The sequence below is a fragment of the Pleurodeles waltl genome, chromosome 10 (assembly GCF_031143425.1).
Source record: "Pleurodeles waltl isolate 20211129_DDA chromosome 10, aPleWal1.hap1.20221129, whole genome shotgun sequence".
Lineage (NCBI taxonomy): Eukaryota > Metazoa > Chordata > Amphibia > Caudata > Salamandridae > Pleurodeles > Pleurodeles waltl.
In genome coordinates this window covers 932,053,522-932,080,083 of record NC_090449.1, presented here as the reverse complement: position 1 = coordinate 932,080,083, position 26,562 = coordinate 932,053,522, and the positions used below count along the sequence as shown (strand labels likewise).

Genomic DNA, 26,562 nt, shown 5'->3' with positions numbered 1-26,562 from the left:
CTCTCCATGCTTCCTACCTCTTGCCATGCCACTCACTCCGAACCTTTGCCTTGCCAACAGCCTCCTTAGGTTCACCTGCCTGAATTTGTCCTATGGACCAATACCACAGCTGACTGTATAACTTTTATACCCCCAACCCTGTCAGGATTCCTCTCATTGCCCCTGCTCAGTGCAAAGAGTCCTGTACCCTTGTCTCCGCTACTGGTGATCCTGTTGAAGCGGGGGAGGGGCATCCAGTCCTCCCCATCCTCTCATGCACCTGCCACCCAGCTGGTGAGGGGGTGGTTCCTCTCTCATTCCTCTGGGGATCGTGCCACAAGCCACCTCAGGTAGAGGTGCCTTAAAAGCTACTCTGACATTACTTCCATATCTGGTCCCTCACCTCTGTCTGGTGCGGATGGCTCTTGCCTGGGCTGCCATCTGTCCCCCACCTGAGGGGGTAGCGCATTCTGTTATTTGTGCTGGGAAGGGCCTTCTTGTACCATCCCCTTGAACTAGGCCTCCTGGGTGGTGCATCTGTGCCTCCACATCAGGCTTATCTCATCCAGAGGTCGACCCACTCTCTGCCCATAGGCCCCACACGTTTAAAGGAGTGAGGGGGTCAAAGACCCCAACGACAAAGCTGCCACAGTCCTTCCCCTTCTTGGATGGGACTCACAGGCACTAATGCCAGGAAAGGCTGCATCCGAGGCAGCTCTTCTGACCTATCTGTGTACCCAGACTGCTCCGACAAAGGTGTTCTGTCATCTTCCCCTCTGCGCGTACCCTTTTACACCTGCCGCCTGCTTGATAAGAAGGAAGAAAAAGATGTCAAAGCAATGAAAGTTTATTGGTATGGTATTGTAGAACATTTGAGTTTATTCTCTTCTTCTCAACCTAACTTAGCATTCATTTCCCACCAGCACATGACTTGTGACCACTGGCATTAATATGTGGATAGAACTGTATCGTATTGTTATAAGGTGTGTGGGTATAGAGGAGAAATGTTCTTGCACTACAGGTGTCAAAATTATTTTCATGCTGTTGGAACTGTCACTTTACAGAAGCTTGGATTTTGCACATACTGAATTATGTTTATATTTTGTGCATAGGCCCCAGGCACACTAGTCACTTGATAGTTGGTTTACTTTTTTTCCTTCCAAACCTGATGATGTCTGGGTAATTGTGATTTAACATGTAGAATATTAGATTGTTTTATATTTGCTTATTTGTATTCTGTCTTAATCGATGTAATAAGATGTTATTTGATTTTCATATGTTTGCATTGTATTGTACTTCTATTGTTGTTTACGATGAAAATAAAGTAAACCTATGTATATGTTCGATGGCATGTGTAGCTGCAGATGCACGTGCTGTGCATATCTCGCCATCTAATGTTGGGCTTGGAGTGTTACAAGTTGTTTTTCTTTGTAGAAGTCTTTTTTTGAGTCACAGGATCGAGTGACTCCTCCTCTCCGTGATAGTGTGCATGGGCATCGACTCCTTTGTTAAATTGTTTTCTTTCCGCCGTCTGGTTTGGACGTGATACCTCTCGCTCCAAGACTTTCGATTCAGAAACTCTTTATTAACAATAACTTTTCTTATACCGTTGGTAATGTTTCGAACCTGGTTTCTTCTGCACTCGATCTGATAATACCGTCTGGATCTAGAAAACGCCCTTTTGGCACTTGTGCCCTTCATGGGCCTGTTCGGGTCAACTGCGCCATGGCCTGATGGCTCGGACTCCATTCCGATTCTGTCCTCGGTGCTACGCTAAATTTCCGTATTCCGGCCAGCATTTGGTCTATTATCTCTGCCTTTTTTCCGAAAACATTGTGAGGAAAGCAGTGAAGCATGTCGTTCGTTTTGATCGAAGAAAACATTGTGCGATCGAAGGGCACGAAGACTGGAGATGGCTTCGAAGAACAGAGTCCACCACCGACACCCTCGAAGAGGAGCAGGCACAGACGGCAGTTTTGATCACAGATTCCGACTCCGAACAAAGTTCAGAAGACAACAGCCAGTCCATTGCAACGTCACAGTATGTGAGTACACCTGCCCCAGCACCCACTTTTAAAAAATCAAGCAAGGCCTTGGGTGCATCACTGCTGTCAAGCCATGGTTCCACCCAAAAAAAACGAATTGTTGACCGACCCTGGGTTTGGTGCCGAAAAAGGCCAAAACACCCCATCAACAGGCCACACCTGTTCCGGTGTCGAGCAAGAAAATACAAACCTCAACCTCCGAACCAAGCTGACGCCTACAGTCTTTGGATCCGAAAATAATGCGTTCGGCTTTGGAGCCGAAACCTCAGCTAATAGCTTTGGGACCAAAACACCTCAGATCCACTTTGGAGCTGAAAACATTATCATATACGGAAGAAACAGGACTTTCGGCCCGAATGAAACATGTGCCCAAAACATTCGCTGAACAGTCCTCTAAGGGCACAAAACCAACCTCTTAACATCAAATAGAGGAATCTGACATTCTTCCAATTTTGGAGGTTATGGACCGCAAGCAGAGAAGACTACAAATCCAGAAAGAGACTGGGAAAATTATTACTTCTCCACCTCCACAGACTAAAAGAAAGCTAGCATTTCAAGAGACTCTTGCTACTGCCCCACCACCGGCAAACATTTTCAAGCGGCAGGAAAAGCTGACACCTCTTCAGCTTTCTCCACCACATTCACCGCAGCTTTCTTTCTCACCACAACCTGTCACTCCACCACCACTACTGTCACTATCACACTCCCATATTTATTCACAGGGAGACACTGTAGACCCGTGGGACATGTACGATTTGGATCCTATACTGCCTAATGATCCAGATCTCTACCCTACTAAACCATCCCCACCAGAGGATAGTACGGTTCATAACCAAGTTATATCCAGGTCAGCTGCATACCAGAGGGTCTAAATGCATGCAGAACCTTTAGAAGAGGATTTTCTTTTTAATACACTGTCCTCAACCCATAAGCAATACCAGTGCTTACCAATGCTTCCTGGTATGCTTAAGCACACATAGGAAATATTTAAAGAACCAGTTAAAGCTAGGGTTCTAACTCCAAGGATTGACAAGAAATAGAAGCCTGCACCAACAAATCCAATCTACATCACACAACAATTACCACCAGATTCTGTTGTGGTCAGTGCAGCCAGGAAGCGTGCTAATAGTGAGTCTTCAGGGGATACCCCTTTCCCGGACAAAAGAAGCAGAAAATTAGATGCTGCGGGAAAAAGGGTGGCAACACAGGCAGCCAACCAATGGCGTGTTGCCGATTGCCAGGCCCTGTTGGCGAGATTCGACAGGGCTTCTTGAGATGAAGTGCAAGAATTCTTGCAACACCTACCCAAAGAACACCAAAAGAGGGCACAGCTAATTGTAAAAGAGGCTCAGGCCATAGCAAATAACCAGATCAGGTCTGCTCTAGATGCAGCTGACACTGCAGCTAGAGGAATTAATACCAGCATCATAATCAGATGACATGCATGGTTGAGGTCCTCAAGTTTTAAACCTGAAAAACAACAGGCAGTGTTTAATATACCATTTGATAAACTGCATCTCTTCGGCCCAAAGGTAGACTCGACCATTGAAAAACTCAGGAAAGACTCTGATACTGCAAAAGCCATAGGAGCCCTTTATACCACACCTTTTCGGGGTTCGTTTCGGAAACCACAGTTTAGGGGAGATTTTAAAACCCAAACTGCAGAGGCTTCCACCTCCCATCCAAAACGGGCACAGCAGTGCTTTTCAAGAGGGTCATTTAGAGGTTCTTCCATAAGACAGAATCTCAGGGCCAGATGAAAATTTACCTCCTCAAAGGGTGCTTCCACACCAATTAAACAATGACTTCCCATAAGTCTCATGTGGGAGGAAGACTGCAACAATTCCATTCTCACTGGCAGAACATCACCACAGATCAGTGGGTACTCTCAATTATCCGCAATGGTTATTGCCTAGACTTCATCGCCACTCCACCAAATATTCCCCCATCATTCTCACAGGCTCACTGTTCTACTAAAAAAAAAAAGAGGTACTATCATCTCCATTACTGAAGGGGGCAATATAAATGGTTCCTATCTCACATCAAGGGACAGGAGTATACTCCCTATACTTCTTTATACCAAAAAAGAACGGTACTCTCAGACCCATTCTAGATCTGAGACCTCTAAATCTATATATCCTGTCAGAACATTTTCACATGGTCACTGTACAGGACGTCATTCCCCTTCTACAAAAACAAGATTACATGACCGTGTTAGATCTAAAAGATGCTTACTTCCACATTCCCATACATCCAGCTCACGCCAAGTACGCTCATTCTCCCATATCTTCTCTTTTGTGAACATTAGCTCATGACTGCCTAAAATGTCCCTCACTCGTAATATCAGGCAGCCTCTACCAATTCACAGTACTACCCTTTGGAATAACAGCACCAAGAGTGTTCACAATGTCTCGCTGTAGTAGCAGCATACCTCAGAAGACACCACATACATGTCTTTCCTTATCTAGACGATTGGTTAATAAAATCCAGCACCATTCTACAATGCCAACAACACACACAATACACAATAGATACCCTAAACACACTAGCGTTCACTATCAATTACCAGAAATCTCATCTTCAACCAGCACAAATTGCACCTTATCTAGGTGCAATTCTCAATACCCAAACAGCATTAGCATACCCAAATCCACAATGGATACAAGCTTTTTCAATACCTCATACCACAAATGCAGGTCAACCAAACTTACACAGTAGAATTTGTCATGAAACTATTGGAAATGATGGCATCATGTATAGCAATAGTACCAAGCTAGACGAAACATGAGACCACTGTAACAGTGTCTCTCACGACAATGGTCTTAGGCCCAGGGTCGGGTACAGGATCTAGTGTTGTTAGACCACCATACTTACAAATCTCTGCAATGGTGGAATCACAACAACTTAACAAAAGTTTGGTCCTTTCAAGACCCAGTGCCACAGGCCATAATCACAACGGATGCGTCAATGACAGGTTGGGGAGGCCATCTCAACAATCTAACGTTACAAGGGTAATGGGATTCAATACAATCAACTTACCACATAAACACCTTGAATTATTAGCTGTGTTCTTAGCCATCAAAGCATTTCAACCTCAGATCATCCACAAAACAGTCTTAATAAGAACAGACAACATGACAACAATGTATTATCTGAAAAAACAAGGGGGCACACTCATCCCAACTGTCCCTTCTAGCTCAAACAATATGGAAATGGGCAATTCACAATCACATTCACCTACTAGCGGAATATATCCCAGGAATACACAACCAGCTAGCAGACCTTCTAAGCAGGACGCAGCAACAAATACACATGTGGGAGATTCACCCACAGGTACTTCAGTATTACTTTCAGATGTGGGGAACATCAAACATAGACTTTTTCGCAACAAGCCAAAACGCAAAACGCCAAAACTTTGCATCCAGAAACCCACACCCTCAGTCCAAGGGCAATGCTCTATGGATCAACTGGTCAAGGATATTTGCATATGCTTTTCTCCCTCTCCTGTTAATTCTGTTTCTGGTCAACAAAATGCGTGACACTTCTCTCACCATGATACTCATAGCTCCCACGTGGGCACGCCAACACTGGTACACAACACTCCTAGATCTGTCACTAGTGCCCCATCACAAGCTTCCAATCAGACCAGACCTGTTAACTCGGAACAGAGGTCAAATCAGACATTCATTCTCAGTGTGCTCAACTTAGCAATTTGGCTTCTGAAGTGATAGAGTTTGGATATTTACAGCTTCCGTTAGAATGTATGAACGTTCTAAAACAAGCCTGTAAACCAACAACCAGAAAATGCTATGCAAATAAATGGAAATGGTTTGTAAACTACTGTCAACCTAAAAATATAGATCCACTTAAAGCATCAGTACAAGATATTGTGTGCTATTTGCTTTATTTACAAAAAGAAAATCTTGCTTTTTGTCACTATTAAGATTCATCTAAGGGCCATATCAGCCTACCTACAAAACATACAACATATCTCTCTCTCTTTAGAGTGCCTGTCATAAAAGCATTTATGAAATAACTTTAACTCATTATTCCACCCAGAACTCCACCAGTTCCTGCATGTAATCTTAATATTGTGCTAACAAGACTTATGGGACCCCCATTCGAACCCATGCACTCTTGTGCTATTCAATTTCTGACATGGAAGGTTGCTTTCTTAGTAGCAATTACTTAATTGAGAAGAGTAAGTGAAATTCAAGCATTTACTCTAGAAGAACCGTTCTTCCAAGTACACAAAGTAGTACTCAGGACAAATCCAAACTTTTTGCCTAAAGTTGTTTCACCTTTTCACGTTAAGAAGTCAGTGGCATTGCCAGTCTTCTTTCCACAGCCAGACTCTACTGCTGAAAGAGCTCTACACACTCTTGATCTTAAAAGAGCTCTAATGTATTATGTAGACAGAACAAAGGACTTTAGGAAAGCTAAACGGCTTTTTGTTGTTTCCAACAACCTCATCAAGGTAATCCCATTTCAGAACAAGGATTAGCTAGATGGTTGGTAAGATGTATTCAAACATGCTACCTTAAAGCAAAAAGGCAGCTATTAGTAACTCCAAAGGCACATTCCACTAGAAAAAAGGGTGCAACCATTGCATTCTTAGGAAATAAACTAATGGCAGATACATGCAAAGCTGCCACATGGTCCATACCACAAACATTCACAAAACATTACTGTGTAGATGTGTTATCTAGACAACAAGCTAATGTTGGACAAGCAGTGTTAAAAACACTATTTCAAACCACTTCAACTCCTACATGCTAACCACCGTTTTTTTTTTTTTTTTTTTTTTGCATGGACATCTTATTTACTTCTTGTATATCTATAGTTGTACATACACAATCTTTCACTCCTTACTTCACCCTTCTGCGGTAAAAACAATCTAACAAAGGAGTCGATGCCCATGCGCACTATCACCGAGAGGAGGAGTCACTCGATCCTGTGACTCGAAAAAAATACTTCAAAGAAAAACAACTTGTAACGCTCCAAGCCTAACACTAGATGGCGAGATATGTACAGCATGCGAATCTGCAGCACTAAATGCCACGAACAGATTTACACTGGGAAGTGACATTTTCCGTATATATATATATATATATATATATATATATATATATATATTCACTTAAGAAACCAAAGGTTATAAGGACGTTATAGTAAGCCTCTGAAGTTACTCGCACAAAACCAGAGAAATTCAGCAATTATTTCAAGTAACTTTAACTCGTGCCCTAAGGTAATTGTAACTGGTGCCCCCGCCATGCACAGTTATTCGATCCATAATGTTACTGCAGATGTTACACTGACATTATCAATTGTTATCAAAGATGTCATGAGTGCTGTAATTTGTGGGGTAATTAACACTGCATGGCCAGTTATAGTTACCTTAGGACGCGCACATTTAATGCGGTTTCCTAAATATAATGTCCCTGTAACCTTTGTTTTTTCTTTCAGTGAATTTCTATGTTTTTTTTATAACGTAAAGTAATTTTAAGTAAGGTACGTTAATCAAACGACCGCTGTGCAAGGCCTTTGGCTGTGTGCAGCAGAGCTTGACTGCAGGTCCTGCAACCAACTCTGTAACCACCCAACCCCATGCTGCGCTCTGCTTTCAGCGGTGTGCAGCGGAGGTTAACTGCATAGTCTGGCCTGCGGCTAGGCTCTGCAGCAAAGCCTCTTTAACCACCTGGCTGTGTCTGGCTGAAACCACCCAACACCCCACCACGCACAAAGACCGTGAGCCGCAGAGGTGGGCTGCAGGGCCTGGCCTGCAGCCAATCCCTATAATAACCCACCCCCTCACCGCCAATGCACTTCAGCTGTGCACAGCAGGGTTTGCCACAGGCCAGGCCTTTCAGCTAACTCCTTGTAACCACCCAGTGAGTTTTTTTAACTTTAATTAATGATCTGGTTACAGTGATATATTTTAGGACAAATTGAAAAGAAAAATGTAATTGTCAAGTAAAAAGATTGAGATCGCCTTTCAATATATACTTTAAATATTTGAAGTTGAAAAGAAATTAAATAAGGCAAACGACTAGAGGCACATTAAGACTGGAACCCTCAACCTTCAGTGTGAGATTCAAAGACCTTAACCACTAGTCAGTAGATGACTCAGTGTATAGTGTCCAGACATAACGGACATTCATTCCAAAGAGGTTTTTTTTGGGTGGTAAAGACTTAAAAATTGCATTACTAAGAATGGTTAACATTCAAAATACTAATAAATATACACACACTGCATGAGGTACCAAGAATTTAACCTTGAACCTGCGGGCAATGGTCCCTGGAGTGCCATGTCCTAAGCATTCAGTTTCAAAGTCCTGGGGGGTGGTGGTCTCCGTGGGGGCATACGGCCCCTCTGTATTCATTTTGATTTAAGGCCTGGGGGGTGGCCGTCCGTGGGGCCCAGACAGGCTCAGGCCCCACCCGCATAATAATTGTACACCCCAGGGAGGTGATTGTCCCCAGGGCATAAAAATACCCTAGGAGGGGGAACCCCGGGCTCCCCCCTCCTTTATTTCAACATGCCTCTGGGACCTGGCCCACCAGGGGGCTTCATAAAAAGTTCATGAGCCTCCATTTCTTTTTTTTATTAAAACACTTTTGCTGTGAATTGGAGATTGTGAATTTGCAGATTTTTTAAAAAAAATTATTTATTTTTAGCCTTGGCGGAGACCCTAGCACCAGAGCTATGGGGTCAGGGTGTCCTTTCCCTGGTCCTTTTTCTTTAAAAAAAAAAATATATATATATATATATTTCTATGACTCAGCTGAAGCAGAGTCCCAAGATGGCTGCCAACATTTCCTGGTTGAAGTGTTGACAGCCAATCAGAGGTCTGCAGATCTCTGCACGAGCTTATTATTCGTGAAGTTGTTGCGGCTAAAGATGTACAAAATTTGGAATTCCTTAAATTTCCCAACAACTACTGAACGAATTTCTATCGAATAACCAAAAGCATAGTCGGCAGAAAAAAATCTAGCTTTCAGTGTAATTCCATCCAACAGTTCGGGCTGTAGTCGTGTTCCTATGGGAATTAACATGGAAAACGCATGTCTTATGAACACCCCTCCCTCCCCTGCTTCCCCCAAGTTTTCTCGGCCCTAGCTTTACAGATCTCCCCTAAACTTTCCATGCGCAACAAGAATCTCAGGCACATATTTTGGGGAAAAGTTCATGAAGATTCGTCAAATGATGCCAAAGATATAGGTAAGTCAAAAACGCTTTGTCTATGGAAATATGGTTCTAACCTTAACTACCTACTGGCAACCACTAGTGTGTTATTTCTTTATATATATATATATATATCAGTTTGAATATTGACACCACTTTGTGTTTCAGGTATTATTTTTATAATTGCAGGAGGTACCTTACATAAAAAGTATGCCCCTCTTTTATTAGTTTTTATTTTGTTGGAAGACACTGAAAATAGAACTTGCAGTCTGCTATTGTTGTATTTTATCCACTTCAATTACATTTATTATAGGCTTCTGCATCAAGATCGGTTGCTGTGCAATTATCTAACATGTCAGTGCCAAAATCAACAGTATCACGAGTATCCTGTAATGTTGAAGGAATAAGCCCTGAATTAGAAACCGTCTTTATTAAGGAAAGCAATGAAAAAGAAGCAGCAGCAAAGGTAATTTCTTTTGTCAAATGTGTAGTACACGGAAACCCCAATTGTTAAAAAAAAAAGAAAAAAAAAATGAAATGCTGATTGAAAACTTTACTTTGATAAAAATGTTTTATGATCAACCAACTCAGAATCCCGTTTACTTTTGGATTATGTTAGACCCCAAATACATTAATATTTACACTGAATATGCCAATCTTTGACTGAAGCATGGATGGCAATAATGATAGGTACAAGCGGTTTGGAGGGTTAATTGGTTTAGCACATTAAACGTTGGTATACACATTCAGAACATTTGTTGAAATGCAGTGCAGCTTTTAGCCAAGTGTACATCCTCCTTTAGTTTACGCATTGCCTCCTTTATGTTCCCAACTGTGTACTTGTTTTGATAGAATTCAACAGCTGATGCTTATTGGCTTAAAATATTCTGACATTACAGCAGGATTATTCAGTCTACACCCATTACACATCTTAACTCCTCGTACTTTTAATCAGAATATGGACTTTGGTACAACCGAAGGTTAGGAATGCACTTCTCTTTTAAGATGTTTAGACTCTTTTTTTCTGGGCTGTAAAGGGATGCTTCTTCAATTGTAACCTATTTTGCCTTTTTAAAAGATGGTCATCTGACTGATTGGATGTCCATCCTTCATGGCCTGCAATCCTACTGACTCTGTACTCAAGATCTCTCCTGCCTACCTGCATCATATTTTCACTGTGACATATACGACCAACCATAGATGTCTATGGGAGCTGTCTTCTCATAAAAATCTGAGGACCTTTCTGTTTAGTTGGCATTGTGAAGGTAGTTGATTTGGCCTTTTCACCTTAGTCCCACCCAATCCTTCTAACCTTTTTGCAGTTAATCCATAATTATATGTGTGTGAGAAGATTTTGCTTGTTTAACTTTAAGCCTTGGGTCCTCCAATATACAATACATTGTCAGTGCCCAAATGCAGATATTTGTCAACCTGTAAATAAACTATACTTTGACACCCAACTGTGCCTTTTAGTTTGGTTTCTTCAAAAAAGGATTTTGGAGAGGTTTACTTGGATTCACGTAATGTCTTTAGGCACCTGCCAATTTTCATAAAAACGTAATTTACAAAAGGTAAAATTAAAATATATGCTTTTTTACTGGAGTCCACCGTAGCAGTTTGTTCCATGTTGAGGTCTGACATCTTTAATGTACCATTTCCAGATGGAAGCAAGTCTTAGATGAATGAAATATTGGCACACACACACACACACCCCACATCCCCACCCCAATTTTGGCATACTGAGTGATGGGTAAACAGAGGCAACACACACATGACATACTCCAGTGTTTGTGGGAAAGTACAAACATTCCCCCTCAAAGAAAGGAAGACATTCCACCTAGAGGAATGTCAATTCCTTGGAAAATATCATTGCTTGCTGTGATAACCTTCAATAATTTTGCTCTTTTTATAACTCGAGCAAAGTACAAGGTTCCGTGCCTTGCAGAAGTTGCAAAAACACTATTACCAAGGAGAACCTTATTGCGGCTCTCTGATGCTATCATTTTGTGTGGATGTTATAAATGATTTAAGATGCACAATGTCTGGCTGCTTTTCAAGATTTCCACCATAGTGACTTTGGTTGCAGCCTCAGCCAGCAGTACTTCCACAGTTGTCATATAATTCTCCACATCTACTCCCACAGCCAGTATCCCCTGCACACAAAACTCCACAAGACCATCATGTTTAGGCAGAATCTGTGGAACTGAAGGAGGAAGAGAAAGATCAGTTATGGCAATAAATGGGATGTTTATTGGCCTTCCTTGACTCCCCATCCCTTGCAGATACTCCTGCAGTCGACATTGTATGGGTTCACACATTGATGGGGAGCATCCAGACTCTCTCAACTTCTAGTGGCTTTCATAGAAACAAATACATTTTTGTATGATCTTAAAGTACATGTTAGACCTGGCATCTTTCTGCATGTTTCCCCCTGTCTTTTTGCCTTCTGACCTCATGTTTTTATGATATGCTGGGCTCTGTTTTTGCTGATTTGTCACTGCTGACTTCACCACTGCTGATCAGTACTAAAGTGCAAGTGCTCTCTGTGTAAATTGTATTGGTGATTGGTCTATCCATGATTGGCATATTTGAATTACTAGTAAGTCCCTAGTAAAGTGCACTATGTGTGCCCAGGGCCTGCAAATCAAATGCTATTAGTGCGCCTGCAGCACTGATTATGCCACACACGAGTAGCCTGTAACCATGTCTCAGGCCCGCCAGTGCAGAGTCTGTGGGTGCAGTTTTAAACTGCCAATTCGACCTGGCAAGTCTCAGAGATATCGAAGACTTCAGATTCATCTGCCTACAGCACTGGGAATTGTGTGTTTTGTGCTGCAACATAAGAAAAACCACCACAATGCCGTCAACGATACTGCTGCCTGCACTGTGACTTAAAGGCACTGCATGCCCCGCTTCACACTGCAACCCTGGTCTCCCTGACGCCACCACCTGATGCCGTCACCGAGCCGCAGCTTGCACCATGGCCTGTGGGCCCCGCACTCTGCATCACCTTGCTCACACTGAAGCCTTGGTATCCTTGATGCCGCCACTCTACTCTGACACAGACGCCACTGCCTCTACCATGGACTGAGGCTGCTCATGAGGTACATGTACCACTGTCCCGTCCCGCACCGTAGTCCCAGCCCACCAACACCAGCGCCATCGACTCCAGCATTGTTAAAAAAAAAAAAAATGCCCCTGCCTGCACAAAGACCTGTGGGTGCCACATGGAGCCCACCCACAGCATACTGCCTCCTTGGGCTACTGACGACCGCACTTCAGCAACAACGCTGCCTGCACTGCGACCTGGAGACACCCCACGTTGCATTGCCCGCTTCACACTGCAGACCTGGTCTCACTGAAGTTGCAGGACGCCGTCACCGAGCCACTGCCTGCACTGTGACCTGTGGGCATCACACCTCACATCGTCCCACTTCACACCACAGCTCCGACGCTATCAACGCCAGCGCTCCTGACTTCATCATCAACCCGGAGTTCGAGCTGCAACACGTGTGACTTCAGGGGCCTGATGACCTCAGCACCAACCTCCGGAACCGATGCCTGCTGACGCCAGCGATGCCGCTCTCCAGATCGCATTGCGAGGATCACAATGCCCTACATTTCCAAGGTACTGTTTGTGGGTCTTCCCGACACTGCAGCTGGCCTGAAATGTTGGATTTGTTCACAACGCCGTGGTAGCCCCAGACGGAGCTATCAAGTTCAAGGAACTGTATTTGCAAAATTCATATCTTTATCACTGTAGGTTGGATTTTTTTTCTCGTTTTGGTCTTATTTTACACAAATAAATATTGGCTATTTTTCTAAAACTGGTGTGGTGTCCTTCTGTAGTGTTTTCACTGTATTACTGTGTGTTATGTGCAAATGCTTTACACATTGCTTCTGAGATGAGCCTCACTGCTCGTGCCAAGCTACCAAGGGGTTAGCAGGGGTTATCTGAGCTGGGTAACTCCCTTATCCAGACTAGAGTGAGGCTCCCTCCCAGGGCTCACAAAATCTACTCGACCAGAGTGGCAACTTATATTTTATGAGGTCGAGCTATTTTTAGATTCCACTCAACCCTTCTGAGTGGACAAAAAAACAGGTGTTATGTTCACTCAGAATTAGCAATTAAGATGCCTTTAATTCTTATTCTTGTCACATTTGCTCTGTGTTCAGAGCCATAGGTCAAAAGTCAGTTTGTCTTCTTAAAATGCAAATACTTTTCCTTGTGGCTGCAGAGTTCTAGGATTTTGTAAGGTGAACAGTCTTAACTATGTGAAATGAAAGGCTTTTGGTATCGGGTTATGTAACTTAGTAAACTTTCAAAACACATTTCAGTAGCTGTGAAAGACCATGTTTTTGTACTTCTGTGTGATAAAAAAAAAAAGTATTTTAATAGAATAAAAAAAAAAGCCAGAACACTTTACTTGCTGATGTGCAAATGATAAGTGTTTTCTGAAACTCAGTGTTTTCCAGATTATTGTTACTACACTATAGAGTTCTATTAGTAAAGCTGCAAGTTAGTGGGAAGGTTTTTGGACATTACTTGGAAATATGCTGTCTGTAAATGACAGTACGCTACCACATCATGCTTTAGTAATCTATTTATTGAAAGTGAGTGTTTAAACAAACTGAGAAACACTCCTACCCTGATGTCAAAGCTATTAGTAAACTAAGATGCAAGTCAAGCATGGATCATGTGTACCCTATATGTTGACTAGATTTGTTATACACGGCACCAACCTTTAGTGTATTTAATCAAACGAGAATTTTCTTTTTACAGCAGAAATGCTGAACTCACAAATTTGAACGTGCATTCATATGTGAGAATGAAGAAAAGGTGACTGTAAAATACAATATTTGCCTAGGATCACACAATTTCCAGGTCAAATACATAACAGTTAAGTCGAGTAGATTATTCAAGCTACGAGACCTGCAGGTCTAGTAACATTTTTATGATTTTGTGAGGTCTAGACAGGGTACAAACCAACTGCCAGCTAGAGACCCCATTTCTAACAACGAGGAAGGAAGGTAGTGAAATTAATGCCAGCATTATCCAAAGAGGGAAAATCGTGCAAGCATGTGTATCTGTGCCCACTAAGGCATCAATGCTTAATTGTTAAAAATAAATAAATACTGGTTGACAGTAGCTCAGCTTATTTTATAGGCTAGCATATGGCTGATTTTGCAGTTGCTCAAGTAACCCAGAGAAAATCCCACAATCCTGCATCCCCCATGTACTATGGCACATGATCGTGAGAGGAGGAAATTGTACAATTTTGGGAAGTTTTCTAGGGTAGCTTCTACATTATAAAGCACAGCAAATCACCTGTGTGCTGGAATTGCTTGCTGCTTTGCTGTGCTCTGTTCATTCAAACAGCCAGACAAGTTTTAAGCCATGTAGGAACTTTCACAAACAGATGTCTGTGACAAATTTTCACCAAGTTTGCTGGTAGGGTCTGGGTTCGATTCATGACTCCAAGGCCTGCAGTGAATGTGCATTGATGAACCCCATGGCTCTCAGTGATGGCAAGCCGAAGGTTTACATGGCCAAGCATAAGAACTCTTGCCAGGGCCACTCTGAATCACAGTCCAAGATAAAAGTTGGATCTCATTCCTGCGGTCGTTTTAGAGTCTGGTCTTCTTCCCAGTCAAAACCGTCTGGTAAGTTGAAAAAGAAGTACAAGAAATCAAAGTGAGATTCAGCCTCTTGCACTACTTTCATTTGCCTTAACAGATGTAGGGAAGGTGCCACACCTCTTAATCTCTCTCCAGAGCAAGGCTAACTTCAGAGCTGTTCCCATAGTGGTTCCGTACACCCTGAGATTTTGATGAAATAGAGTTCTGTGCACCTATGCTCTGGGTCTTCAGATCCCTACTGGCTCCCCCTGGTGTGCCTTCGAGCCCCTAGGAGCTGAGATGCCTTTCACCTGTAATACCGTCAGTGGGTTCATCCTTGGCTAGAGTTGGACCCTCTGAGTCTTGCATGCCTCCAGCTCCCATCCTGCTTCTGCAGCTTCTGCCAGCCCTTGGGACTTCGACTCCGGAAGAAGATGTCCCAAAAGTTCTTTACAATGCTGAATTGATGTTGACTTTGATTGAAGTTGTGCCCAATACTACCCAAGGCAACACGTCTCCCACCTGAATTACTTCCTCCACAAGGGAAGACACACTACATTCCCTTTTTGGCACAGAGTACATCAGTGACTGTGACGCAGGCGATGCGTTTGCTCAACCCTACCAGGATGACAATTGGTAGAATGACTTGCAGGAGGTTAGTGGTCTCAATACCGTCCTAGAATAGGTCTATTCTTACCCCTGGACCAGCCACGCCATGATTCTGTTTGGGGCAACTGAAGTGCCAGGCTTCCCGCTTCCCTCCTTGTAGGTTAAGACTAATTTTTCTACTGAAGGCCTCCAACCAGGGCAAACCTCCTTCAATTTAATGAGGTTTGTGGTGGGACAGGAACATTTTCAGTTTGCTGTGCTCTGCTTTGGCCTCACGAAGGTCCCTCTGGTGTTTGCAAAAGTGATGGCTTTGATAGCAACTCACCTTCGGATGTCATGGGTGCCAGTCTTCCCCCTACCTTCACGTCTGGCTATTGAAAGCATATTCACCCCAGTCAATCGTCAACCACCTCCAGACTATGGTGAACATTCTGTCATCTGTGGGGTTCACTATCCAAAGTCACACCTTCCTCCTTCTCATAATCCTACCTTCATCTGAGTCATTCTGGACACAGTTTAGTTTCCTACCTTTATCCCAGGAAAGAAAGTCCAGGACATTCAGGCTATAATCCCGAGCTTCCAGCCTGGGTCCTGGATTTCAATGGGGTCATCTCTGAGGCTGCTGGGACTGATGGCATCCTGTATCCTGCTGGTTGAGCATGCCACGTAGCATAGGTGGACTCTACAGTGGGACCGAACAGCTCAGTAGGCCCAAGGGGACTTCTCTGACCACGATCGGATTTCAGAAGAGATGATTGGACCACTGTTGGGTCAGCATAGGAACTCTCTCCCTTCCCCACCCAGAGCTGGCAGTGGTGACCGATGGATCTCTTCTGGGTTGGGGTGGCCATCTGGGTGAGGTGTAGATTGGAGGCCTCTGGTTTCCAGTGGCGTTCCAGCTCCTTAGCAAATTTCAGGAGCTGAGGGCAATCCACTTTGTGTTGAAAGACTTTCTTCTATCCATCAAAGGGAAACTAGTACAAGTGCTCACCAACAACTCCACTGCCCTGTGGTACTGCAAGAAACAGTGTGAGGTAGGGTTTCAGACCCTGTGCCTGGAGGCCCTGCGTCGCTGGACCTCCAGGGGATATTCCTTTGGTAAACTACGTGATAGTTTGTTTTAATGCCAGGCGGCCAAACCCAGCACTCGACGCCTAGCGGCTCACAAGTGCATTTTCATCTGAGGTGGAGCAAAGTCTCTTCTGCAAATAGAGAGTACCATGCCATGATGTACTTCTGAGAAAATGCAATGTCATAGGTTTTGCACGTTGAGTTTCCAAGGCATCTCTCTCTCAGAGACTCATCACACCGCGATTGGACCTGATGGTCTCTCTGCTGTTGCCACGCCTGTGAGTTCTTAAGAGGAGGAAGATCAAGTTACTTACCTTCTGTAAAGCTCTTTCTGGAAGAGACTCTGTTTAGCTGCAAACTATTCACCGACCTTCCTCTCCTCGCCATTCTGTGATTTGACTCTAACAATTAATAAGATCCCAAGTCTAGAAATCTGCTCACTGGTCACCACCAATTTGTTCTTAGGGCTCTGGGGGAGCGGACATTCTCCAAAGCAACTGACAGCAACAAACAGGGGTGGCGCATACATAGTCTTCTCCTGTCATTTCCAGAGCGAAATGGCGTCCGTGCCAAGCTGAATGGCACCACCTAATAGGCACCAAGCTACTTCTTATGCTTCCAGTTCCAGTCTGATGCCTGGGGAATATTCAAAAGGTGAAGACTCTGCAGCTGGATAGTCTTTACCAGAAAGAACGTCACTGAAAGTAAGTAACTTGCTAATTAGGTGGCCCATTGGAAATAACAAGAAAAGGTAGTGGGAGTAAAGGGCTTACACTAGTTGCTGACAACCTTGTTTGAAGGAAGAAGCCACACTGCTCAAGAGGAACAGGAGTGCTCCTTTCTTTGCTGCTGCCTCTTTAAAATAACCACGTTAGCAAGGCGTTATGCCTGGGAGTGTTTCCATTTTATACCAGGGTCACGCCGAACCCAATTCCAAATCTCACAGACTTGGCAAAATCCGGTGAGAGTTCACAGTGTCCATGATAGCTTTTGAAACTCTGTACAAGACTGCTGCTGTCATCTGAGTCCAGAATCAACATACAAGAGTATGCCCTAGTGACCCCACAATACCTGGGCAAGAGAACAGATTAAGTAAATGGTACCAGTGATAAATTGACGTATTCACTGTGACAGAAATGTAGTTAGGATTTTCCCTACAATATACTGTTTTCTTGTTTAACCTGTTATCCCAGGGCAGGTTTTGACACACCTGAGTGCGAACATGCCTAACACCACAACTTTATCCATGGAGACAGTTAATGGACCCTATGGTGATTGCGATGAGAGGGGGGCGCATTGATGCGCCTGACACTGTATTTGTCAGAATGCATTGGCGTAAAATTATCTAAAGGATGTTGGGTTGATAAACATTGAGGATGTGAATCTGTCAATACTATGCATGCACTTACCCCACTGACACAGGGCTTTACAGTGGTATTGACGGAGAGAGGGAGAGGGAGAGGGAGAGAGAGGGAGAGAGAGAATACACACACACACACACACACACACGTACACACACACACAAAGGTTAAAGTGGGATTATACATAGATCATGTAATATAAAAACTAACTTTCTAATATATAACTAGACATGCATATATATCTTTGTTTGTGTTTTTTTTCAGTGAATTTCTTTTGTTATTATTATTTTTTTTTATATGAATGTAGGTCTTCTTACCATACCCAAATATACTTCTTGGCCCTGCTCCTCACCTCCTGTATGCCTCCTACCCTCAAGTCCCAATCATCTGCTGCCATATATGGGGTTGGTCCTCCGGGAGTACTGCGACACAATTACTTTTTGCCCCCTATTTTGACCCCCAGGGACCACAAGGGCCAGGACCTAAACTGCCCTCTTGTACCTTATTCTTTTATTTTTTTTATATAATCTCAAGGCAAGGAGACTGATGTTCAAGTCCTGAAAATGGCAGCTGTAACATTTTTGTTGATGTTGTGACCTATCAGTCTAATCGCTCGGCCGAACCCAGATATCAGTGACTTTTGAACCTTAATTTCTAAAGGAAAAAAAAAACCCTGAGCAGATTTATGCTAATTCACATGCTTTCTGACTAATTTTGTGAAATTTTCTTCAGCCGTTTTTTGTGAGTCTCTATCTAAAATTCTCATTACAATTTGCATCGGGAAAATGTGTTTTGGGACCCCATCCGTTCTCCCCTCCCTCTGATCCCCCCAGGCCCACGCTTGAGGGGTCACCCCAAAATTTCCCAGGAAGGAGCAGAGATGGTTGAAGTTTTTGTTCTTAAAGTTTTACTGAAGATCCATGAAACTGCGCCAAAGTTATTAGCAAAAATGTCCTCCTTTGGAAATTCTGACCTACGTATAGCTGCACAGCAGTGACTGCCACTGTGTAGTGTGTATAGGTGTGTGTGTGTATATATATATATATCTACCCATTATTACACTACACTTTACTACTCTTAACCATCCCTGAACCCTGAAAACCACTTCTTACTCCTTAGCCCTAAAACCCCTTTTAAAACCTTTACTTGTGAACCATTACCCATGCTCTAACCCTTAACCCCCCCCCCTTTTGAATAACATTCATTATGTGATTTAAAAATAAGTACTTAAACTGCATATAAAGTACAGCATGGCAAAATATCAAAAATAGCTTGCAGTGTACTTAGCTTCATGGTAATGTCTTGTTTGGTAATGTCCTGTCAGACATAAAGGATGAAGGATAACAGAACATGCCACCCATTAAAAAAAGGTACTGCATGATTCACGTCTTGCTTGGAAGTAACCTGTGTTGCCACTAATGGATGCATGTGAGAAACTCCTATATTCTGTAATACATCCTCCACACTGCGTAGAGTGAATGTTAGTATTTTTTATGTGACTACATTATTTCTATCTGCAACAGCTCCTAGGTTATCCTTGGCAGGGCAACAGTGTGAATTTGCCCATAGCCCATTAAATATCTTTCTTTATTTCATCTTTATTTTGCAATTTTCAACTACTGGCAATGAACAAGGCAGATATACAACAGGCTGAAACAACCAGCATGGTATGTTACATTAGGTACAAATAGACTACTCCATTGGCAATTCAAGTACAGCAGATCAAAGCAACAGGTCCTAATGTTGCTCCTTCCTTTCCCTAACACGGTGTGTTTGTGGACAAGCTCTTCTAGAGCCAACCCATGCCCACTCCCCTCCCACCTCTCACTGCACACCGACTGGTGAAGATCCCTACTCCCCCTTATAGTCTATATAATGGTTGATCTTCGTAGCTGGCACTTTGTTGTTGTACGTTAGTGAACGAGTACTCTGAAATGTATCCTCACCCTCTAGTTCCGTAATTGTCATGCCATGCTTTTATCTTGCTATCTCAGGAGCCTTTGAGCTCCAGTAATGCTACACAGACATACTAAACAATAGCAAAGCAATAAGGTGGGACCAGAAATTGTTTGAATCCACCTGTAATCCAAAAGATAATACAATAGCTTACATTTTAGACTCTGACTTTCTTGTATTACTCGACCGTCAGCAAAGCTTGAGACTTCATGTGTCTATTTTCAGTAATCTATTTGAACAATTTTCTAGACTGGTTGCCCGTTGCTTGAAAGCCGGACATGGATGGCACCCTTGGTTTGACAGAGTGCATATGTGAACAGGAATCTTTAGTGTTTGATCGCAAGGAAGGAAAGTGACTTCACAAACACATCCAAAAGTGAAGACTAGCTGAATAGTGTCGGTTGAGTGCGAGATGTAGTTAGGATGGCACAGCTGAAATTTGTTTCTCAAATAAGTGTGATTGATGCTGCACCAAGCTAAGTAGAAAGATTTGAACATGGAAAGCTTAGCCACTGGGAGCCTCTTTAATGTCATACGGTGAGTCGATATGAGATCGAAGTTGTAAACCTAAAATGAGGAGCAGCAGTATTTTGAATTACTTGAAGACCCTTGAGAATTTAGGCTTTGAGTCCAAAATAGTGTATTGCCATAATAGAATCTAGATGGAATTGAGGCTTAAATTTAAGTTTTTCCAGCAGAGTCATGGAAGAGCAAGGCAGTTTTCTGGAGCATCTTTAGATGAAAATAACAAGAAGAGGCCAAATGATGTATTAGCAATCAGGATAATTGATTCACATCAAAAAGGACTCCAGGGTTCTTAGAAGGTACAGGAGTTGGGGGTTGTCCAGGTTCTTAGTGTTCTAAGGGCAGCAAGAAGGTGATAAAAGGAAGTGTGGTTACCCATATTCAGTACTCTGACTTACCATTGAGTAAATTCAATTTGTATTCATCTATGTAGTCACCGATGTTCTGAATTAATTGATTTTTTTTCTCCTATATTTTGATCAGGTTGTTGTCATTGAAAGACACAATGATTTGTGTGTCATGAGGTTGAGTCTGAAAAACTGGGTTAAGTAGACAAGTGGAGTTCTGTAAATATTGGAGATTAGGGGGGTAAGGAGGAACGCTGTGGAACTTTGCATGCAACCGGAAGAAAAGAAAGATAGAAGTGTAAAGTTGGATAGCTTGGGTTCTGCACAAGTAAGGGATAAATTCCAAGGCCTGTTCTGGATATCAGTCGATGAGCGTCTATTTATCAGAATCTTGTGGGAGACCATGTTGAAAGTCAAGGCTAGAATGAGAAGGATCAGGGTGGCGTGGCCTCCCTGGTATAAAATATGATGTATTTTTAACAATAGCTGGGTGAAGTCAGTTGCATGAAATCGGCAAAATTCAGATTGGGAGGTATCCAAACTGTTACTATTTAGCAGAAAAAGAAAGGAGAGAAATCAGTGAGAAATTACTAAGCACTGAAGGATCATCATTGGGTTTCTTTAATAATTGAGGGATCAGCAGTGGTTTTCTTTAAAAGAGAAACATTTTTTTCCAGATCTCTAGTACAACAGCGCAAGCAAATTCACAAACATCCATTAACAATGGGTTTACAATATCATATTTTAGTCATAGCAATAGACAGTGACAAGGGTCAACAGAAGGATCTGATTTTATAAAAGTAATGTCAAATTGAACAATCTCAATAGAGATATGAGAGAGCAGAAGGGGGGGGGGGGGCGTATCCTGGCACAGCTGCGTAAATGCACAGTCAAAAGGGTGGGCTTGAAGGATGTTAATTTTTACCACGAAAAAAATTGACAAATGCAGGGCATAGTTCTTCTAACCAAGGAGTTGGAAGGTATTTGCAGTGGAAATAGTATAGGCAGAGGAGGAACAAAGTCTTTCACCAGTGGTAAACTTTTCTTGATGAATTGCTAGAAGTATTTATGCTGGACTCATAGGTGATGCGGCTGTCTTGACGAGGTATTTGTAATTTTGTATCGCAGAAATGTAGGTGATCTTGGAGTAGGACCTCTAATTTTACATCAAACAACATGCTGGACTTTGTTTTGGCATTTGGATGTTCAGTTATTCTGAGCACCAGGATGCCGGGGGGGAAGAGATTTTGAAGGTGGTGAGTTTTGAGAGGTGCACATGTTGAGCAGCAGTTATCAAGTCATCATAGGCACATGTATTGGAAAACCTAGCTGGAGTGAGGGGAGGCGCTGAATTACGCAGCATATGATTGTGCGTTGAATGGTTAAGAATAGCACTTAAAAGTATTGTCAGGAATGGCGGCATTGGAAGGAGTGCTGCATTGAAAAAAAGATTGGAAAATGATTAGCCCACAGTAATTGAAGGGAAGTGATGTAGAGCGCTGTGATGTTGGTGAAATTGAGATCAAGGCTGTGACCTCAAAAATAAGGGTTGTTGTTAACTAATTGTTGCAGGCTGAGGGCAGATAAACCATTAAAAAAAGTTACGCGATTTGAAGTGGGACAGAATTCAGATGGGTGCTGAAGTACCCCATTATGGTAAAGTTGGCAGTATGCAAGTTGAAGGGGGCAAGAAAATCTGCCAGAGCTCGGCCAGAATTGGCTGCGAAAAAAGTTGTGCATTTTCTCAGCACCAGAGATAAATAAAAGGATATCTTCTCTGTCAAAACCATCCATATGCATAAGAATGTCAAGAGATGGTGCTGAGCCGTATATACTTGCGATATCGCCTTCTGTTCTGAGAAGCTGGTCAACAAAAACAAGTAAATACTTGGAGGGCACAGCTACTGTAATGCGGGAAGAAACCAGTTCTAAAGCCATGTTTTCATGAGAAGATAATGTTGTAAGCAACTCAGTTTTGCTTTACGCATAGACTTTGCTTGGTCATTAAGACGGTGGGCGGGAGAAGATAAAATTAGTGTCAACAGCTAGGTTTAGGTTTGAAAGGAGGAGCACTTACTGGAAGCGGTGTTCTTGTTGAAAGATTTGAGAGTGGCAACAGAATAGACTAGGCAGGAAGATGAAGAATCAGATTCAGATACAGCTGTGTCACAGGTGGTTGCAGAACGGCTTACATTTTCCCTTCCTGTGCAAACATGTAGCGTCCCGACCTATGTAGTGTGGTGTTGAAGGATGGACAGAGCTATGTAGTGAAGTAAAGTAGCCATTCTGTGATGCGTGACGATTTGTAGTGAAGTGGAAAATTCACCTCGCAAAGTAAATCAAACAGCAGTCCATGTGCTTCTGATTGTGACTGCCCCTCCTGAAGCTTCTACTGGGAATGAAAACCAAATGTTAAATTTAAAAAAAAAAAAAAAAAAAATCAGGAAAGTTTAGCTAGAGGAATCAAATACTGGCCAACATGTTCAGAGACAGAGGAGGGAGTAGAGCTGGAACCTCGAATGGTACAATGAATAAAAATTGGCGGGCATAAGCTAAAAGGTGGACTGGCTTGGGAGAGGCCAGTGCCGCAAGTTAAATGCACCACCTTAGTTGGAGCTTAGTTCCCCCGTAGGTGTGTATCGTCTTTGACTCATGTAGCTCAGAGAGCTGGAGCTATGCTGTTAAGTAAAGCAGGCTTTCCGGCATGGTGGGCTGTCAGTAGTAAAAATAGCAGTTAACTAAGCCAAGTAAAACGGAATGGAGCCCAGGTGCTGTTAAAGATTACCAGAATGTTTCAAGTCTGATGTTGCTACTGAAAACAACAGTGAAATAAAAAAGTAAGTGTAAGTAAATGGATCTCAAAATGATATAATACTGGGCATGTGCAGCACTGATTAATGGGTCTAGGTACAGGGAAGTGAGAGTGGAGTTGTCAACCTTCAGCTGTGTAAAGAAAATAAGAATAAGTGAGAATATACTTCAAGGTGGACTGGTTTGTGAGAGACAGTGATGCGAGTGATATCGATCACATGAGTCTGAGCTTAATCAAATCTTATTGTATCATCTACAGCTGGCCCAGTCAGGGCTCAGTCACAGATCTGTAGGGGTTCACCTGTCGGCCACTTCACGTTTCACAGAACATCTGTCAAACCTTCTGTTTCTATGACTATCATCGAGGAATTCCTAAATGGACTGTTCAGGGCTTATCTACTGGTGCGAGCTCCAGCAACTGAATGGGAGCTCAAAACAATATGAAGTCTAGTAATGAAAAGGCAATTTTAACTTTTTCATAGTGTACATACTATTTCAGTCATAAAGTAGCAACTAAATGGGCGATAAGGTTGGATTGTATTTACCATCAAGGACCTGGCCCTTAGGTTCCATACTGACAGGGTAAAGCAAAATTTAAATTCATACCAAAGATGCTGACAGATTTTCTTCTAAGTGAACCTGTATATATATTTTTTTTTGGGGGACTATTTTAGAACGAATCCCTAAGAACTCCAGGAATACACACAATTCACATTGATTGGCTTTTACATGCTACACAGGGCCTACCTTACCCCTGATAGAATTAACAGGTATTTTGGGGTGGCTGATGCTTCCTTCCTTATATGCGTTGAAGTGGGCGCTGACTTTTTACATATGACGTGGGCTTGCCCTCACTTAAACACATACTGGGGGTGGGGTCACACTAACACTAGCTGAATTGATAGAGATGCGCCCACTACCCCGGGCCATTGCCTACTTCACTGGTTCCCTCACACCTCCAAAACCAGAGTGAGCAGCCAATTCCAGGATTTAGCATTGATACTGACCAAACGTGAACTCACCTGCCACTGGAAAGATCCGAGGGGACCAAGCATTCTAATGTGGCGCAAGCAACTGGAGAAATGGGCGGGCTGTGAAAGGACACTACTGTTGCGGGAGGTGTGACGTGGAATTGAAAAGTTGGAGAATGCCCATGCATGGATGGCATTAGTAGACGATTTAAAGAACCTAGACCTGCCTTCACAAGAGTTCTTGCCTGAGGCTTGCCCCCTTCAGCCATACCTTAGAACAATACCTAAAGTTTAGCCAGTAGCTGCCTCCTTCCCCATTCTGATGTCCCGGCTCTATTTACCCCCTACAGCCACTTGTGGTGACTTGTGCAGATTCTTAACCCAACAGGTTCTCCAGTTATCATCTACTACTATTCATTCAATACCATGGTGCTCCTACTCGGAGTGGTGTGTGGGTGCAATGAGAAGGGACTTCCTGACAATGTGAGATGTTAACCCTGATTTGCTGTGACATATATTTCCCTAACCTTGCTATACTCATCTCAATAATCAATAAAATCTGTTTACAAAAAACAGTACAAAGTTGAAAAGAGGAAAAATGGTAGCCTAATGGGCAGTGTAAAGAAAAGCTGAAAACACACATTATGCTTTTATGGCACCAGGAGGTGCATTGCTACTTTAAGGCACCATGGGGTTCATGTATTGTTTCCTGTCTTTTTTGCGAGGATTTGACCTTGGGGGGTCCTTTTTTTTTTTTTTTTTTTTTTTTTTTTTTTTATATACTTCATTTGACGTTTTATACATTTTTGAATAATTTCCACCTCATTTTTTCATTCTTTAATGGGGAATTTTGTGTCTACTTGTGGAGTTCCCCTCCTGTTGCAGAAAAAAGCAGCCTCTGATGCACATAGTCTGTGTGTGGTCTGTTGACTTCCATCACATTCTATGAAGAAGTGTGGATTCTGTACAAAATTGACAAAGCATGTCCTTCAAGAAAGAAAACGTTTTTCCCTTTGGAGGCAAACTGCAAGACCTCAGGGCAGAGGAGAGAAAACAGCAGCACAGGGTGGCCATGGAATGTTACCGTTCCATTGAGACCAGGTCCCATCCTCCAAAGGACACCCCCAGAGGAAGATCAATGGAATCATTATCACTCCCACCATTCTGAATGCTGTAGGTAGTCATCAAAGAAACTGGGAACATGACACAGCATGATTCCAACCTATTTACTGTCAAGGACAACTCGCTTCTGGGTTGACACTGAACATACATTTGGCACTGAAGATAACAGTGTTATCTGCGTTGAAGCACTCACAGTTGACAAGAATTATGTTGTACCATTCACTGTCAAAAACAGACATAAAGGTTTCAACAGCAGTGGCCCTTCAGTCTTTATATCTTCTTCTTTCATTGTCAGCTGCATTATTGCCTTTGTCTGTTGTCAACAAGCCATCAAAAATTAAAGTCCCAAGCACCACTTCAGCCTTTAATTCTGCCACCAAGGCCCTTGATGATTCTGAGGCATTCATCCATGTCTGTCGTCACGCGACAACTGACCTACGCATCATGAATACACAGATGACTTTTCTGACTGATTGTTCATATACACCACTTTCTCCTACTTGCTCACCATCCAGGTCCTTGCCAAAAGGTGGCATTGCTCTGTCCCAAAAAATGCTGATCAGAAGAGCAATGAGGTGCAATATTTCATTAGAAGTGAAGCAGGATTGTTTGTTATAATGAAAATGTTACAGCAACAAGCTTGTCCAAGGCCTCTGCTTCATTTGTTACTGAGCTTTTCTGGAGCTGGTAGAGAAAAGGTTCTAGTCCCCTTCAGCCACTAAAATCGCTACACCATGGACCCTGAGGAAACAAATGCCAGAACATGACCCTAAATATCTGTTTCCGCAATCAGGAAGAAGCATCCGTCTGCCCCGTAGATTTCTATTCCACCAGAGAGAGACAGCAAGTGCATTGGTGCGCCTTTCAGAAAGATATATGCCACTGCTGTAACCTCTTTTAAGGCAGGTGTGCAACGGTACTTTTGGGGAGGTATGCCAGAGCACTGTGGAAATGCTTCAG

At 42.8% G+C, this 26,562-nt stretch overlaps 1 protein-coding gene across 3 annotated transcripts in view; it reads left to right on the top strand.

Annotated features, from left to right (window-relative positions):
* GLCCI1 (glucocorticoid induced 1) overlaps positions 1-26,562 on the top strand; it is a 250,093-nt gene that overhangs the window by 150,758 nt on the left and 72,773 nt on the right. For all 3 annotated transcript variants that reach the window (XM_069211722.1, XM_069211721.1, XM_069211720.1), the window contains exon 5: positions 9,524-9,676. In XM_069211722.1, coding sequence (XP_069067823.1) covers positions 9,524-9,676 — 153 coding nt within the window. The remainder of the gene's footprint in view (positions 1-9,523; positions 9,677-26,562) is intronic.